Source organism: Eptatretus burgeri, chromosome 1, assembly GCF_056783735.1.
Source record: "Eptatretus burgeri isolate ZD-2024b chromosome 1, Ebu_testis_v1, whole genome shotgun sequence".
Lineage (NCBI taxonomy): Eukaryota > Metazoa > Chordata > Myxini > Myxiniformes > Myxinidae > Eptatretus > Eptatretus burgeri.
The window spans coordinates 15,731,895-15,748,850 of NC_140961.1; the positions used below are offsets into that span (position 1 = coordinate 15,731,895).

General features: G+C 43.1%; 1 protein-coding gene across 7 annotated transcripts in view; it reads left to right on the forward strand.

Annotated features, from left to right (window-relative positions):
- Positions 1 to 16,956, forward strand: part of LOC147033925 (janus kinase and microtubule-interacting protein 3-like) — a 150,638-nt gene that overhangs the window by 65,345 nt on the left and 68,337 nt on the right. For 6 of the 7 annotated variants that reach the window (XM_085873225.1, XM_085873216.1, XM_085873246.1 and 3 more), the window contains exon 5: positions 3,963 to 4,163. The exons of the other annotated variant lie outside the window; for it this stretch is intronic. In XM_085873225.1, the coding sequence (XP_085729351.1) occupies positions 3,963 to 4,163 (201 nt within the window). The remainder of the gene's footprint in view (positions 1 to 3,962; positions 4,164 to 16,956) is intronic. 7 annotated transcript variants of the gene reach the window in all.

Consider the following 16,956-nt stretch of genomic DNA (forward strand, 5'->3'; position numbering starts at 1 on the left):
TGGTGGTGAACAGCTGTTTTGAAGACCTGGAGGGAAGAATAAAATTGAATAGAATGTTGAAGTTGGTTCCACAGGTGGGTAAAGAGAGCAACAGATGAGTGTAGGTGAGCAGTGATTCTGGATTTAGGTAGTTTCACCAGAAGGGGGTTGATGGTGGACTGCATGCACCCTGCAGGCACCTGTAGGGGGGGGGGGGCAAAACACGGAAAGGGCAGAGGGTGGAAGACCAGAAAGAAGGCAGTAGAAGACAGACACCACTGACCTATCTGCGATGGCATAGTGATAGTATAGGCACATAGACTCAGCTTCATCACGGGAGATTCCAATGATCATAGAAGGCCTCGATTTCCATGGAGTCAAGCTGAGCAAGGTGAGAGGCAGGGGTGCTTGCCAAGAGGAGAGAGCTGTACTCCATCAAGCTGCGGATGAAGACCTTGTACGTGGATAAGGGTTCTGGTGTGCCAAGGAAGGATGCCCAGTCGGTGACTAGCTTTGGAGGCCAATTTTGAAATGCGGTTTGCCCAAGAAATATTATGGCTGATAGTGAGACCTAAGAGGTTGAGTGACTGAATTTCTTCAAGAGTAGTGTTAAGAAAGTAGATGGGAGGAAATGCCATGTGGTCCTTTTGGAGAATGAGAGTGAGTGTAAGATTTGTCAGGATTGAAGGACATACTGTATTTCAAATGTTGGACCACCTTGTGATTTTATCAAGGTCTGAGGAGAACGAAGAGGTCTGTTTCTCTGAAGGATGAGGGATGCCACGATAGAACATGGAGTTATCAGCATCAGCGAATACATTGTTGTTTTTTTGTGTTTTCGGTTCTATTGGACCTAGTATTATTGGGTTGGGCTGGCAGGATAGCCTAAGTTTATGAAACTGGTCATGAAGGTGAGGTTGTGGGAGCATGAGAATGAGTGTGAGATCTGAAGAATTCCTTCAACTTACTGAATGACTGAATCATTGACCATTGTGATCATTGGCTGGAGAAAGAAGTATGGAGAGTGAGAAAGAAGTATGAAAGTATGGAGGTTGGGGGAGAGAAAGAGAGAGCTGGAGATAGGGAGAGGGAGCTGGAGATGGAGTTAGGGAGATGCACATGGAGGTAGAGAGAGGGAGCTGGAGATGGAGTTAGGGAAAGGGAGCTGGAGATGGTGGTAGGGAGAGAGTGAGCTGGAGATGGGCTTAAGGAGAACGAGCTGGAGATGAAGATAGGGAGAGCGAGGTGGAGATAGGGAGAGTAAGATGGAGATATGGAGAGCGAGATGGAGAATGACGTAGGAAGAGTGAGCTGGAGATGGAGTTATGGAGAGGGAGCTGGAGATGGAGTTACGTAGAGGGAGCTGGAGATGGAGTTACGGAGAGGGAGCTGGAGATGGAGATAGTGAGAGCAAGCTTGAGATGAAGGTATGGAGAGGGAGCTGCAAATGGAGTTGCGGAGAGGGAGCTGGAGATGGAGTTAGGGAGAGAAAGCTGGAGATGGAAGTATGGAGAGGGAGCTGGAGAAGGAGGTAGGGAGAGGGAGCTGGGGATGGAGTTACAGAGAGGGAGCTGGAGATGGAGTTATGGAGAAGGAGATGGAGATGGAGTTAGGAAGAAAGAGCTGGAGATGGCGTTAGGGAGAGGGAGCTGGAGATGGTGGTAGGGAGAGAAAGCTGGAGATGGAGATAGGGAGAGCAAGCTTGAGATGGAAGTATGGAGAGGGAGCTGGAGAAGGAGGTAGGGAGAGGGAGCTGGGGATGGAGTTACAGAGAGGGAGCTGGAGATGGAGTTATGGAGGTCTGGAGATGGGGATTAAGGTAAGGAGAGAAAGACTGAAGTCGGTAAAAGGAGATTGCGGAAGGAAGTGGGAGATTTGAGGAAAGGAGAAGAAGATGGAAATGGAGAGGCAGGGAGAACAGTTCACAAATGGCTATCAAAGTCACTGTTCTGCCCACTCATGAGCCTTTTCAGCTGCATGCCTGATGAAGTGCATTCTCGTGCTAAATCAGAAACTTTGACAGAATTGTATCCTTGCACTACATTACCAACACCACTTGCTCCACGACCTGAGTTGGGGCTGTGTCTTCTATCTGTGTTTGTTGGTATAGACGTCTTCACTGAGGTGGCCAACATTTTTAAAACTCCATCTCTCCTGAACTATGCTTGTACTTCTGCCTTTTTCCTGCCATGCTTGGTTGGTATGGTTAAGGTCAGCAGAGGTTTTAGTACCCCAGGGCAAGCAAAGTGGAAAGTAGGGTTAAGCAATTTGTTTACTTCTGTCTGTCTCTGTCTGGCTGTCTGTGTACAAATGTCAGTGTACAAATTAAGTTGTCGTGGGACAACTTAATTTCAATTGAATGTTGTATTTTGAATGTGAATCAGAACATGGATCGTAAAAATAATCTGTCGTTTTGCAGAACTTTGGCTCTGAATTTTCGTCGCAATCGTGCTTGAGCACATGAGTTGGATAATTTTACTCTGTCTGCCTGTCTGGCAGTAAACAAAATTGAAAATCATTCTAAACAGGAAACTTACCATTTTTAAGGACATCATAAAGGACACAAACAACAGGCACGCAGAATGAATGTAACATGTTAAATAAGATGGAGTAAAAGACGCCGCATCAATGGCGGTAAACTTTCAAAATTCAATTTTTTTCCTACAACCTTTAAATCTTTTAAAATTTTGTTTCAATTGATTTATATATTTGAACACTGTAGAACACAAATCGTCTTTTGGCACTTTCAAAATCCTTCCGTTTAGCAGGACTTGGACAAAATATTACGGCACTTTACATCATCTCGACCAATCACATTTGCCGCTCGCAGAACCCGCCCATGTCTCTGTTTGTCAAGACTGCTTGGGGTAAGTTGTCTTATGAACTACAGTATTTAGTTAAAAATGCTTCAAATTGTGTCATATTGTAGAAACATTTCCGGCACTTTCTTTCTGTGGAGTATTTTGTTTGTTTAAGTCTAAGGGATCCAGCCGCCCACAAGCTGCTATGGGAAATAAAGGTTAAGCAAGTATAACAATTTACTTGTTCAAACCAATCCAGTCATTTCCTTTATCACCATGAACCATCTCTCTTGAAAATAACATTTCACTTTCCCATCAGTCCAACCATGTACATTAGATGCATGTTTGCTGCGTTCACATCCACATAGGTTCAACATGAGATGCAGGTTTTGTCTTTATAAACCCGTTTGCCATATTTTCCTTTCTTCCTATTTTTTTTTTAACCCGTAGAGAACACAATTAGTATAACAAACAGCCAAAACAGATGAAGTACTTTGTATCAGACTGGGAATAATTACTCCCACCTTTTATTTGATCAGCCTCTCTCATTCATTCCTACACCAACTCCCTCCTTCATTGAACTCTTTTTTTTTCTTGGCAACTCCTCTTTCTTTGAACCTTAATTATTTTGCCTCCAGGTGATCTAAAACTTATAGTCATGAGCATTCACACCTGCTCTTTGAAAGTTAAAACTTGAATTCACGTCTACCGTTGATGCTATCAATGCATGGTGCAATGTGTGTGATGTCATGTGATCATCGCTTGCTTTGAAGGAACATGCAGAAAAATATTTATGGACGCAAAATAAAATTTTAGGCAAAAAGGAAAATGAACATTTTTTGGCATCATCTCTTAAAGAAAATACTTTCCACCATAGTCTCAAGTATCAATCAGCCTGATGACCACTAGAAAGTATGAAATGTCCTGCAAAATGTTTGAGTTATTCCTTTGGACGAGTTCCGTATATTAAGTCGGCTTCAATCCCGTAACGAAAAGGTCAAGGTGGCACATTATCAGATATGCTTGATGCATTGGCTTTGTCACGTGTCGAGTTGTCTCGCATCGAATATAATCGGTGAATGCATTGTGTGGAACCCAATTATCTGTTGAAAGTTTGTCTCTCTTTCTATTGCGACAAGGCTTCCATCACCTGATTCTTTCCTCTTCTTCTCATCTGAGCAGTTGGATGAGCTGCAAGGAAAGGAACGAGCTGTAGGGGAACTGGAGAAAGAGCTCGGAGTTGAGGAGACTCGGAGAGTTGCGGGGATGTGTGGAAGCCCAGTGTCACCCTTGGCAGGGGGACGCCGCAGTGATACTGGCAGGGGCAGACGTACTGGGTGCCAGGCAGCTGGAGAACCACATGAAATTCCCAAAGGCAGCCCAGTAAGCCCTGGTAGATGAGTAAATTTTTGTTTTCTTCCATCCACCCTGGAGTGAAGGCTTGCATGTGTGGCTGTGCCAGGGAACAGGATGGGGGAAAATTTGAGGAAAACTTGGGCAGCAGTGAACCCTTTCCATGTCTATTGCATGAAGTGTTTGTCCTGCATGGCTTTGTGATGTGTATGGTGACAAATCAATCGATTAATTGATTTTTTTTTCACATTGATATATCATTGTCGTCGATGATTGCATGACATGTACGGCGTGTGAAATTGAAATGAGATACAGTATGCTGAATCGAGTTTTATAATAAGTCACCGCAGTTTTATCAGCAATGCATAACAGGCCTTGGTCTGGCTTCTCTTTCACCAAAAGGGTCATTAATTTGTTGTGAACTATTTCTCAGATCGACTTGAGGTGTTCGCTTGCTTTTCAAAAAAAGGATGGAATAGAATATGAATGATAGATTTTATCAACTGAAAGTTGACAAAGGCATGCAAGCTGCCATGGGAAGCAATACGAACATCGATGTTTCGGTGTTCGATTGAAGAGCTAGTCTTACATGTGTAGGTTAGTGATGATGTTAGCTCATGAAGGGGAGTATCAAGACTGGCTCATGAATGCCGGTGTCGATGTTGGCTCTTGAAGACGAGCGTCGATGTTATCCCACAAAGGCTATTGTCAATGTTAGCTTGTGACAGCTGGTGTTGATTTGATGTTAGCTCAAGGCTATTATCGACGTCAGCCCAAGTTGGGTAGTGTCGATGTTAGCTCATAAAGGTGAACATTGATGTTAGCTTGTGAAGGCTAGTTTCAATATTGGCCCAGGTAGGGTAGTGTTGATGTCAGCCCTTCAAATTTGGCTCACTTCTGGTTCCCGTTCTGAGCACATTGGACATTGGCTTATGCAGTGCCTCCTTCCAGTTCATCAAAGCCAAGTTTTCCAGACCAGATCCATCTTGTCTTTTTTGTTATTGTTTTGTCCGTGTATTTTCAGTTGCGTTTTCATCTAATTTACCATGTTTCACCATACTATTTTGTGGTGTATTGGCAAATTTTTGGCCATGTGAGTGTCTGGCCCACACGCCAAGGTCTCAGCTAGTGGATGTGCCAATTCTGTGATTGCTCTGTCACTGCGTGCTTCATTCTCCTCTTTCTTTATCCTAAGTTATCTCAATGAGGCAAAGTGGCAGGGGAGGCAAGCAGTCATTGCACTTCAGGACTGTACTCCTATACCTACTACACCTTATATTCAGTCAGCTTGGGAGTTATTCCATATAAACCTGCTGTCGCTTATGCACAGATTCATCCAATGTCATCTTCAGTTATCCTCTCCCATCCTCCTGCCAATGGTACATGACTCCTGTGGTGATGCAGTTGCTTTGAAACAATTTGCATTCTCCTCCTGGAAGACAAATCTTGACTAAATCAAACCTCAGATCATTCCACAAAGCCTGCAACAAGTGGATATCCACTTTCAGGAGAGTCAGAAAAGAACATCTGTCCAACCTCAAGAATGAACTTCTTGAGGTTCACTTGTCTCCCTTCTCTAAAACCTGGTGGCACTTTTATAAGTCTGTCTCTGGACCGGACAGCATCTCTTGGACTGGATGGCATCAGCTCACATGTCCTAAAAACCTGCTCTGAGACTCTTGCACATTCTCTGTTTGCCCCTTTTCACCCCTCATTTGCACTTGGTCATATGCAATCTACTTGGCAATCAGGCAACATGACTGCATTACATAAAATATGGAATCCATCGTTGCAGTTGACATAAAATCATTTCTTTTCTCCAATGACCTCCTCTCGGATCATCAATTCGGATGCTGACAAGGTCACTCTATATTAAACATGCTATTTCTACTCTCCCAACACCAAATGGAGGCACTCGATGTCAGAGGTGAGATCAGGGCCGTCTCTCTAAACATATCTCGAGCTTCCAAGACAGCCTGGCATCTTGCCTTGCTTTCCAAACTCTCTGCCTATGACCTCCAAAGCCAACTCCACTCTTTAGTTACCTACTTCCTTAACATCCTTCTCAAAGAAGTTCAATCATGTCAATGTCACCATCAGGCATGACCTTTCTTGGGCAAACCACATTTCAAAATTAGCCTTCAAAGGCAGCTTCCAACTGGGCTTCCACTCTCATGCAAAGTCTTTCCTTGGCACACCTGAACTGTTGTCCACCTACAAGGCCTTACCTGCAGCCTGATGGAATGCTGCTCTCCCATCTGTGCTGGCAACCTTGTCTCACACCTTTCTCAGCTCGAAGCCGTGGAAACCGACGCCTTCAAGATCCTCGGAATCTCCCGTGACGAAGCTGAGTCTATGCTCCGATCACTTTCCAATCACAGATAGGTCGGTGGTCCCTCTGTCTTCTACTTCCTCCTTTCTGGTCTTGCTTCCTCTGCTTTTTCCGTGCTTTGTTTCCCACCCATGCCCCTTAAATTTCTGCAGGGCACACGTGCTTCAGCATTAACCCTCTTCTCATTTTTTTTTCTACTATTCCTTTTGTTATGTTACATCCTGATTAATTCTGTGTTCTAGCTTCTCCATAAGCCTCGACACTGTCTGCAAAAAACAATGAAAATTAGTGCAGACAATTCCTGAAGGCAAGGTTTGAGGTTAGCTTGTGAAAGGTAGCGTTAAAACATGATGGTTCGATGTTAGCTCTTCGGCAGACCAAGAGACGTTATCTTTCTCCTCCTCTGAGTAAGAGGTAACACTCAAAGTATGTGTGTCCTTGCTTGCCATGTTGGTTAGCATTTTTTTGTGTACTCACATTTGATAAAACCTGTTGGTGAAATTGTTTGCAATGCAAGCCAAATGAACCTTGATAAGATCTCGTTTTCCTTGATATATGATATGGCTTGGCAGAATCTGTAAAATTTCATTCGCATCATTCTTCAGATTATGCTTCCCCGTTTTTTTTTTAATGATGTATTTATTTATTTATTTCGCAATCATAATATAATGGGCGTCAGCCTGGAACTTCTAACACACTTTTCTTCGAAGATATTCTGTTCATACTTCCAAAATCTTCACATTATGTGTTCCATGTATTTACGCAGGTGATAGCGGATTCAAAAAGTCAAATCTGGATAGAATTTTCAAAGAGGGAATCGATGACGTCACAATCAGCAGCGTTCGGCGGAAAACCGACGGCCGGGTCCCAGACGACGTGCTTTACTTAACCAAGTCCATGAGTTCAGGACGTTTGTTCAACTCAGCATTTACGACTTTTATCCTGCCATGTTGTTAATTTGTTGGTGGCGGTAATATGGAAACGATGAATATGTGAAATCGTTCGTGTTACTCATCCGGCACTATGTGTCAAGGCAAACAATCTAAAGCGACCGGTCTCAAACGCTACCATGGTCACCCAGACACACCACCAATATGAACTGAGCTGTTGAATGTGGCACAAAACATCCAAAGAAACTACCGTAACCGGGTATTGTGATCCGTCCTGTCCCCCATACCCATCATAGACGGGTATCTGATAGTCATACCAATCGAAGGATGCATTCTCAAATGATGTAAGATCCTGAATGCTCTATTTTATGATCATTTAAAAAATATGTCTTGTTTAACAATCGTAGATAGTTTGGTTACTCGTTATCAAGGGAGAGCTAACACCTTAACCATCAAAGTAATGGTCAATATAATGGTCCTACTTTATGTTGATAGGTGGGTCCTTCTCGAAGAGTAAGAGAGCTATCACTGGCACCATGGCCAAGTTCCAAATTTCTGCCCTAACCAGCAGAGGGCATTGCATCAGCGGCCCAGCCGCGCCCTCAGGCAATGATGTTACCCTGCAGCACCGGTGCTGCATCCGACCGAGGAATGTTGATAGGTGAGGTGAACAACAACCAGAAGGTGGCACTAAACGACAACATGAAGAGAAATGGTTCTGCAGTTTCCAGAAACAAAATTGCTCTATTAGTATTGTGACATAACCTGATGGAACAGGAACAATGTGATGAGTGGGGACAAGGCACTCCATGGTTGCTATAGGTGTCATCCCAGAGATCATAATGTGTTTGTCTGTGTACAGATCACTTATCCAATCAAAACACAAAATAACTCTTAAGTTTGTCATAAAGCCTTTTATTGCTGGATCAATTGTGATACCCACTCCCACTAGGAGCGACACGATCCCATACCAATACACAAAAGAATTCCCCCACCAATCCCCCAAACCCCTGAACCCTAAAGGACAATGAATTATTTTTTTAGCACCTAAAACCTCTCCATGTACAGCCACCAGTTTTCAAATCATTCAATCCAGCGCTTCAAGAGCACACACACACACGCACGCGCACGCGCACGCGCACGCGCACGCGCACACGCACACGCACACGCACACGCACACGCACACGCACACACTGTGATATTGTTGAAATTATAATAAATTATAAACTTTCCATGCTTTAATTTTTTTTCTTTTTTAAACCGACATTTTATGCTTTTTCTCTGCAACTTGATACGATGACTTGCAAATAATGACCTTATCTTTCTAACACCTTCAGAACTTGTGCAAATTAAGATATATTTCACATTTATGATGAGTATATTTCCTTTTTATTGCTCGCAAAATATTGGTTGTAGTTGGGAAGGTCCGTGTCCAAAAACAGCAGCACAGCAAGCCAAGGCTCAGGCCAATGTTTCAACCACGGAGTGGTCTTCATCCCAGACTGTGCTAGTACCATGCAGCAGGTTTTTAAATATCTCCCCGAGAGGGAAGGGAGAAGGCATCACTTATCACTTCACAACAATATGCACGTGATGAGACATAATATCGTTTTTGTCATCACCTTGCATTTGGCATCCTGGGGTACTGAGTTACAAATCTCACTCTGCTGTTGAATTAATACCAGGTGGGGTTGACTCAGCCTGGTCATCCTTCCGAGGTCGGCAAAAATTAGTACCAGCATGCTGGTATACTGTGTCGGAGTGGTGACCCGTCCAGGATTGCGCGCAATAGCCAAGAAGACTGCTTAGGTAGCACCAACACACTGCGCAGAGTATGGTCCCATTAGAATTGGATGGAATGTTTAATTATATGCTTGTGCTCTCAAATGATTTCTCCTATTATGATCCTTTAAATAAGAGATGTAAGAAATTGATTTTTTTTTTAATCATATGACATTCCAGCCTGGTGTTGGCTTAGTGGGTGGTGGCTTGGGATTCTCGGGGTCCTGAGTTCGAGCCCCCACTGGCCACTGAATTAACATCAGGGGGGTTGACTCAGCCTGTCTTCCTTCCGAGGTCAGCGAAATGAGCACCAGTATACTGGTAATTATCCCTGTGGGTCGAAGGTGACTAAAGGGTTGGCGTCAGGAAGGGCATCAGTCCGTAAAAACATTGCCACAAAAAAGGGTACCATGATTGGAGCCCGCAAAAAGCTGACCCCTGCTCAGGGATAAAGGATTTAAAATGGCGTGATGATGATACGACATTCCATATGTTACCCACTTGATTACAGAGTAGGTTATGAATTTTTCTGTACTACGTTTGGTAATAATTTGTTTAAATTTATCAACCTACTTTTCTGTCTGCTAGTGCTTTAATTGCGATCATCTTGATTTTGTATATGCTCATTCTGTGCAGCAAAGTGTCACTTTCTCTTTTATTTGCCTTCACTGCACATGTGTTATCTGGCAAACTTGCACCTGCATGAATCTACCTGCTGCATGGCTCAGTATGTTGTGCAGTTTCTTTGTTTATATATTTATACGATACACCTATTATAGCACCCCTTAACTGGAATGGTGACCCTGAACCGCTGTGCCATGCCAGCACTTGCCACAATGGTGTTGACCATAGCTGGTTCATAAAAAAAAACTTTCAAATGCAGCTGGAAGTTTCTTGGCCCGTGGTCATGTTGGGTAGTTTGCTATCCCCCTCCCAGCGGTAGTTAGGGCAGGAACAGTTCTGGAGATAGCTCGCATACTCTTCACAAAGGACACAGTGGGATTTACAATGTCTACCAACTATTTCTAGCAGGCGGGTCGTCCAATTTTACATCCATCCGGGGGATGGCACACACATTGATGCCTCGTCCTGCAGCGAGATACCAGGTTGTCAATTTGTAGCTGGCCAGATAGTCAAACCCAGACTAGACAGCGATATGAGTGTGCATACCTCTCGGCCATTCTGCCAGCCCATGTCAGTTGCTACACTGCGACTGTAACTGCAGCATCACTCAGCCTTAATGACTTTAGAAGCGTTTTGTGGGATTGTCGGCCCACCCCCTGGATGAAGGAGCCAGAAACACATCCGTGGAATAATTCCTTTCCCTCTTGGGTGTGTTGACGATCCTGTCAAAAAAGGCTCCTATATTCTTGCAGATTGACTGGCACAGTTATCAGTGCAGGTTGTGAGCAGTTCTCTGCCTGCAAATGAGCTGGTTTTCCCATTTAATCTTGGCATGTACAATATCTGGGGCATCTTCAAACAAAGTATCAAAAATGTCCGTTCACACACCATTTTTCATTTTCGTGTTCACTGTTCACTGCTGCTCATACTAGATGGAATAATCTTCTGTATCAGATCTGCTTTTTTCTGTGCTTCTCCAGTTGCTTGCATTACAAATGATTGTAAAAGCAGCAGAGTTGGGCCCTTCACCAACATATGTCACCGTCGATCGTTTTCTTTTTTTTGGCCTTTGTTTTTTTTTGCACTCATGTTGCAAGTCAATTGGATTACGAATTGAAAGTTTTTGTGCTGAAACTGTTTAAGAAGTGATGCCTTGCCTTTTTAAGTGACTTTATTCTCCAACGAAGTGAAGGATTTAAGTTTAAAGATTATTTTAGTCTTGAGTTTCCAAAAATAATGCATCTAATACTATATTGCATGAATAGTCAAGGGGTCTTGGGTTTCCCAAAATAATGCAATCTAACACTATATTGCATGAATAGTCAAGGGGTCTATGATATCCCATGGTCAATAAATTATTACATCACCCCAAAGAGCAGGCAAAGTCATGATGGCAAAATTTGAGGAGTGCCTGAAGGCGGCCATCTTAAATGTCAACATGGCTGCCAATTACACATTTTTCAACAATAACTCAGGCTGTGAACATTGTATGAAGCTGTTTTTGGTGGCAAAACCTACATTATCAATGGCAAGCATCTTAAAGAAGACCTTATTTGGTGAGTAGGAGAAACACATCAATGCTTTCAGCCGTACATACACATATATTACCCGATAGCAAAGGCACCTGGTGTTCCCCTCCTTCCACCCCTTCCCCTCCCTCTTCCCATCCCTTTCCCTGCCTCTTCACACCTGCCCCCTCCCTCTGGACTCCCAATACACCCTTTATGATCCTTCCTCCTACACCTCCTTCCCCCACCCCCAAAACCAACCCTTCCCCTCCCCCTTCCTCCTCCCACCCCACCCTCCCTCCGTACTCCAACCCTTCCTCACGACAGGTGGTGCCTTTTGTGTTTATAAGTTATGAAATGTGAGAAAATGAATGTTTAAAACCCTTGCAAGGTGTATCATGGGAAAAATGAAATGTGATCCCGTTAAGTTTTGCGGAGATTAACGTTGGAAGCTCAGGCCATTAGCGTCACAAACAAGTAAACAATGTTTCATTCCCTTTTATATAGAATATAACATCGCTCCAAGCTCCGAATGAAGTTAAAGCAGATCACACAAAAAAGGTGAAACAATTCAAACCCAGGCTCGACAGCTTGGAGCGAGTGTGCTTACCTCTCAGCCATCCTGCCGTGGTGTGGGGATTCATTGCTTTGTAGTCACTGAAAACATTTTTCAATTCTCTCTTGAACTCATCATTCACTTGTCCTGTTGCTTTACTCATTCTAATCCTTCAATTCATTTTGCCTTCCTAACTCTGGAGATGTTCAGACGGAGAACCGAGTTACAGTATCGCCATGGAAGCGTGTTGAGATTGAAGCATCTGGAATGCTCACCAAGTGGCTTTAGCACGCAAGCAAGCGCTCCAACAAAATGGTTGAAGTAATTTTAGAAAACGAAATGTTGAATTTTTTATATGTATCAATCTATGTCGAAGTGATGGGTCGTATAATGAAAGCAAATCACACAAAAAGGGGAGACGTCATGTAAAAAAAACATTGCACAACATTTTCAGGCACCGCCTGATGCACTGCACTGCACTATGGGGCGCAATGCAGGTGGGTAGGGCTTGAACTTTGTACATCGTTCGATGTATTTTGGGTTGTATTTAGCAGAGTGCAGAGTGATAAGACAGATACTTACGCCATGTATTCCCATAGCTTGCAAACGAGCAACCAAGCAGCTTGTAGAGCACTCGCTAAATGGCTTAAGCACTCAAGCTTGCACTCCAATAAAACGGTTGATAAGGAATGTCTGATTTGGCAGGCGATCGCAAGCTGACTGGTAATGGGACGCACCCAGAAAAACAAAAACATCGCTGATTTCCGAACATTTTCAGATTTCACTCGAAATTTCGACACTTCGTCCATGAGATCTGATCCTCAAAGCTGCAATAATATTTCAATGATGCACTTCCATTTGTTCATGAGAGTAGATCATGGAAAATTGCATCATGTAATGCATGAAATTGCTCCAAGTTCCTAATTTGAAAACAATAGCACTTACAAAAGTGACGTATACAGTGATTTGTAGGTATGAAGATCAGGCATTCTTTGATATGATTGAGGAAAGTGAAAAAAAAATTCAGTGCTTTGTCGTGAAGAAAGCGTTGCAGCCTGTTCCAAGTCATGACATTGTTGAGCAGGACGAACAAAATGGTGGCTTAAGACCCCAGCGAGCTGACAGAGGGCTGACCAAGATGACGCGCCACCACTTTGGTAAGGCTTATTTTTTGATTTTTTTTTTGTGATGAGCACCTCCTAAATTATCTTCAAAATGAGTGTTTAAATTTACCAAAAAACCCAGTTTTCTTTCATGCACCACCTTGGTGTTCCCTTAGTTTGCATGCAAAGTTTGGGTCTGCTAGGTTTCATGGTTTTGGAGTTATGGAGGGCACGCACGCACGCACGCACGCACACGCACACGCACACGCACACGCACATGCACACGCACATGCACACGCACACTGAATGACTGACTGACACACACTGACATTTCTTATTACGCTCGCCAGAGGAGAGTTATTGCATTTGGGTCTGTTTGCTTGTCCGCACAGAATGTGAGTACGGTTTTTCTCTGCAATCGCTTGTCGGATTGACACAAAATTTTCTCCAAAGGAGCGACGACTCATATAGAATGTTGGAATGCTAATTATGACACGACAGGTAATGTGGTGTGGCAGCCATGTTGGAAAAGAAGGAAAAACTTTGGACCGATGTATCTCTGAAACCACACATTGGAAAAAATTGAAACTTGGCACCTGGCAAGGACAACACATGAGGAATCAGTGTGATTTTTATGATGTGAGAGGTGCCTTTGTTATGACTTCATAATTGCATACGTAGAACGCTACATCCGATCAGTATGAAAAATTTTGAGGGTCATCTCAGTATAAATTCTACAATGTAATTAATCGAAGTGTCTCACAGAAATAGTGATGATGTCATTGGTCATGTGGTTCGGCAGCCATATTTCCTTTTAAAGAAAAAAACCTTTAAAAATCTACTTCTCCGAAACCGTGGAACAGATCGAGGTGAAACTTTACACGTATGACCACCTATCCAACAAAACATTCCCTCCCTATGATGGAATAGGTCATATGGTTTGGCAGCCATATTCGATTTACCCTAAACCCTTCAAAAAAACAAAAAACAAAAGTTCTTCGACAGAACAGCTGGACAGATCAAGGGGAAACTTCACACATTCCTCAAGCCTCGGGGATACCAGGGTGTTCATGAATAATTGATAGGTCACATTGGTCTTGCAGCCATATTGGATTGAAGAAATATCGAAAAAAAACCTCTTTCTCTTGAACCACTTCATCGATGAATGCGAAACTTCACAATTATGATCGAGTAGTGATGTTGAATATATGTTTTAGATTTCATCCTGATCGGACACATGGTCTGGCAGCAAGAATTTAATTTTTATTTTTGAATAAGACTCACTTGGCTGCGCCTGGATGGGTTTAAGGGTAGACAAGTCTCATCTGAAACCCGAATCCATTACAGGTTTGTCTTGATGACTACATCCTTGCTTTTTGCTTATTTGAGTTCCTTCTGATGACTCCAGTGCTGTACCTATTTGGTTATCCTTTTGATTTGAATTGAATTTCTTTTTTAAACCCATTCTGAATTCAATTGAATAATAATAAACGTCATGGGTCAGGGTCAGGTGTCCGATCAAAGCGGGGTTGCATCAAAGTGGGACGCCTTGGTTCCCTGTCATCACTGTCAGCAGTTATAAAGTGGAAGTTCTTGTTATGTCTCTTATTAATTCCATACCACACCAGTACACAAACACTACACAAAATATACTACATAAAACAAGTCCTGGCAACGGTCTGCAATCTCTAATTGCTCTTTTTCTTGTTCTGGTTGTATCATACAATCTTACAAGTCATGAAAACTTTAAATCTCCTGTAAGTTAGCCATTGTTTCTTGGTTGATACATTTTTGCCAGTTCTTGCTTATTGTCTATGTTCTAAAAATTAATTACAGTGCCATATCTTCATATTCATCACTCTCATCCTCGTCATCTGCAAAGACAGTTTCTTCCCAATTCTGACATGGTTCTTCATCACCAGAACAGTTACATAGGTGAGTACAGTGCAGTGCATTTTTTTCTTGATTTGAAGCTCTTGTTTGCACACCTTGTCTGTTAGCATGAATATTTCACCAGATGAGTCACTGCATCAGGAGCAGGAGGCAAGGAAGTTATCACTGGTTGGAAGTGCCATCAAATAAATCGCAACCATAATGTTGAGGTTTTGATAGCTTGGGATTGGCGACTACATCCTTTTACCAAACCATAGCCGAGTAATGAGCTCTCAAAATTGCAGGTAGCATTGCAGCCCTAGTTGGAAGTAGATCCTCAGATTGAGCTTGCTTTTTTTCTGAAAATCCACCACCTCACATCTGCTACATTTGTCAGTTCTGTGTGAGTCAATGGTTTCTTTGTTGTTCGGCTTCAGATGGTTTCTCTGTTGCACCAAGCCATGCAAGTGCTTGCACTATCTCATCAACTGCATGAAGTTCTTGTAGCACTTTCCAGCATGTCATCTTTTCCTTGCCAGCAAATCTACTAGTGATGTCTGCACCAGATAGTGCATGAAACCCTGGCAGTGCTGCAGCTTTGTTGGGAACGAGGGCATTGTTGATGAGTTGAAGTTAAATGACTGTTTCTGTGCAGTTCCTGTTACAAAACGTGTCTTGGCAGAGATTTGGATAACATCTGTTATCTAACGCAAGAACATCAGTATCCGGAGAGATATTTGTGGTGGCCCCATTTGATGTGGTGTTGTCAAGAGAATGAGGAATTAGCTTCGTGTCTGCATTTTCTTGAATACTTGGCAGATTAACTTGTCTGTGACTGGTTTCTGCATGATCACTCCATGCCACTACACCATTATTTCCATTTGTCCGGGCATGCTCCAGAACTTTGTGAGCTAGATATGCTGTGAGTTCATGTTTTGTCTCAATATTACCTAAAATATTATGCATGATAACTGGTGATTGATGTGATTTGCTCTTGATATGTCATTGAAAATACTGTGATAAGCCATTGAAAATGTAGGTTTTTGCCATCAAAAAAAAAAAGTTTCATACGGTGTTTACAGTTTGAGTTATTGTTGAAAAATGAGTGAAAATGGTGGAAATTTTCAAATTCAAGATGGCTATCCTCAGACACCCCTCAAATTTTGCCATCATGGTTTTTTAATTATTATTATTATTATTATCTGTGATGTAAAAACAAATAGGTTGCACATAAATGGAGAAGATTGTGGGAAATGGTAGGCTGGGATCATCTCGATGCTTTGTCTACTTCGAGTGAATTTGTACTCCAGGAATATGAGAATCATTGAGCAGAAATATTTCAATTTTGCTCTCCATTGAGTGCAAAGGAACTGCTTTTTCATTGTTATACTTCAGTCACATTTGGCTCAGCGGCCGTAGGGTCTAAAAAATCTACGGCCACTAGCAATTATAGGGCGGCCGCAGTATTTCCACGGTCACACAATGTAGCAGTCACAGATGTTTTTTTTTTGGGTAGCCGCATGGGGTATTTAGAAATTGTGGAGACCGAAAACGTGGGGGTGCCGTACGGTCTTTGATTTGATGTCGCACGGTGACCTTAGGACGTCCCTGCGGCGGCCATATAATTTTGAAGGCAGATGCAAGGTAGCCTCAAGGTGCCCGCAAGGCGACCGCAGGGGGGCCCTAAGGCGAACGTGGAAATAGTGCGGCTGCCGTAATTTTTTGGGGGTTGGCAAAATTCATTTTTCATTGATAAGAGCCTATGGAAAATGCACGAATAACGCAAGCCCACCGTACGCCCTACGTACGGTCGACGTGGAACACATCTACATCATGGCTATGGCTTGTCTAATTGCTGCGGCCAACCTAGAAATGAAAAAAGTTATAATTCCACGCTTTAATTCCACGGAGACCCCTACAGCCTGTAAAAGATAGCCATATGGCATAGGGCCACCCTGAGGCCACCTCAGAAACTCTGCGGCCACCACACGTTTCTGTCAATTCGGGGGGGGGGGGTATGGCCGCTGTATCCTAGCCCTACAGCAAATGTGACTCATGCTTTAGTAACTAGCAAAGGTACCTGGCGTTACCGGGCAACGCCAGGTTCCTCATCCCACCCTATGCCCTGCCTCCTCCCACCACACCCCCTCTCTCCA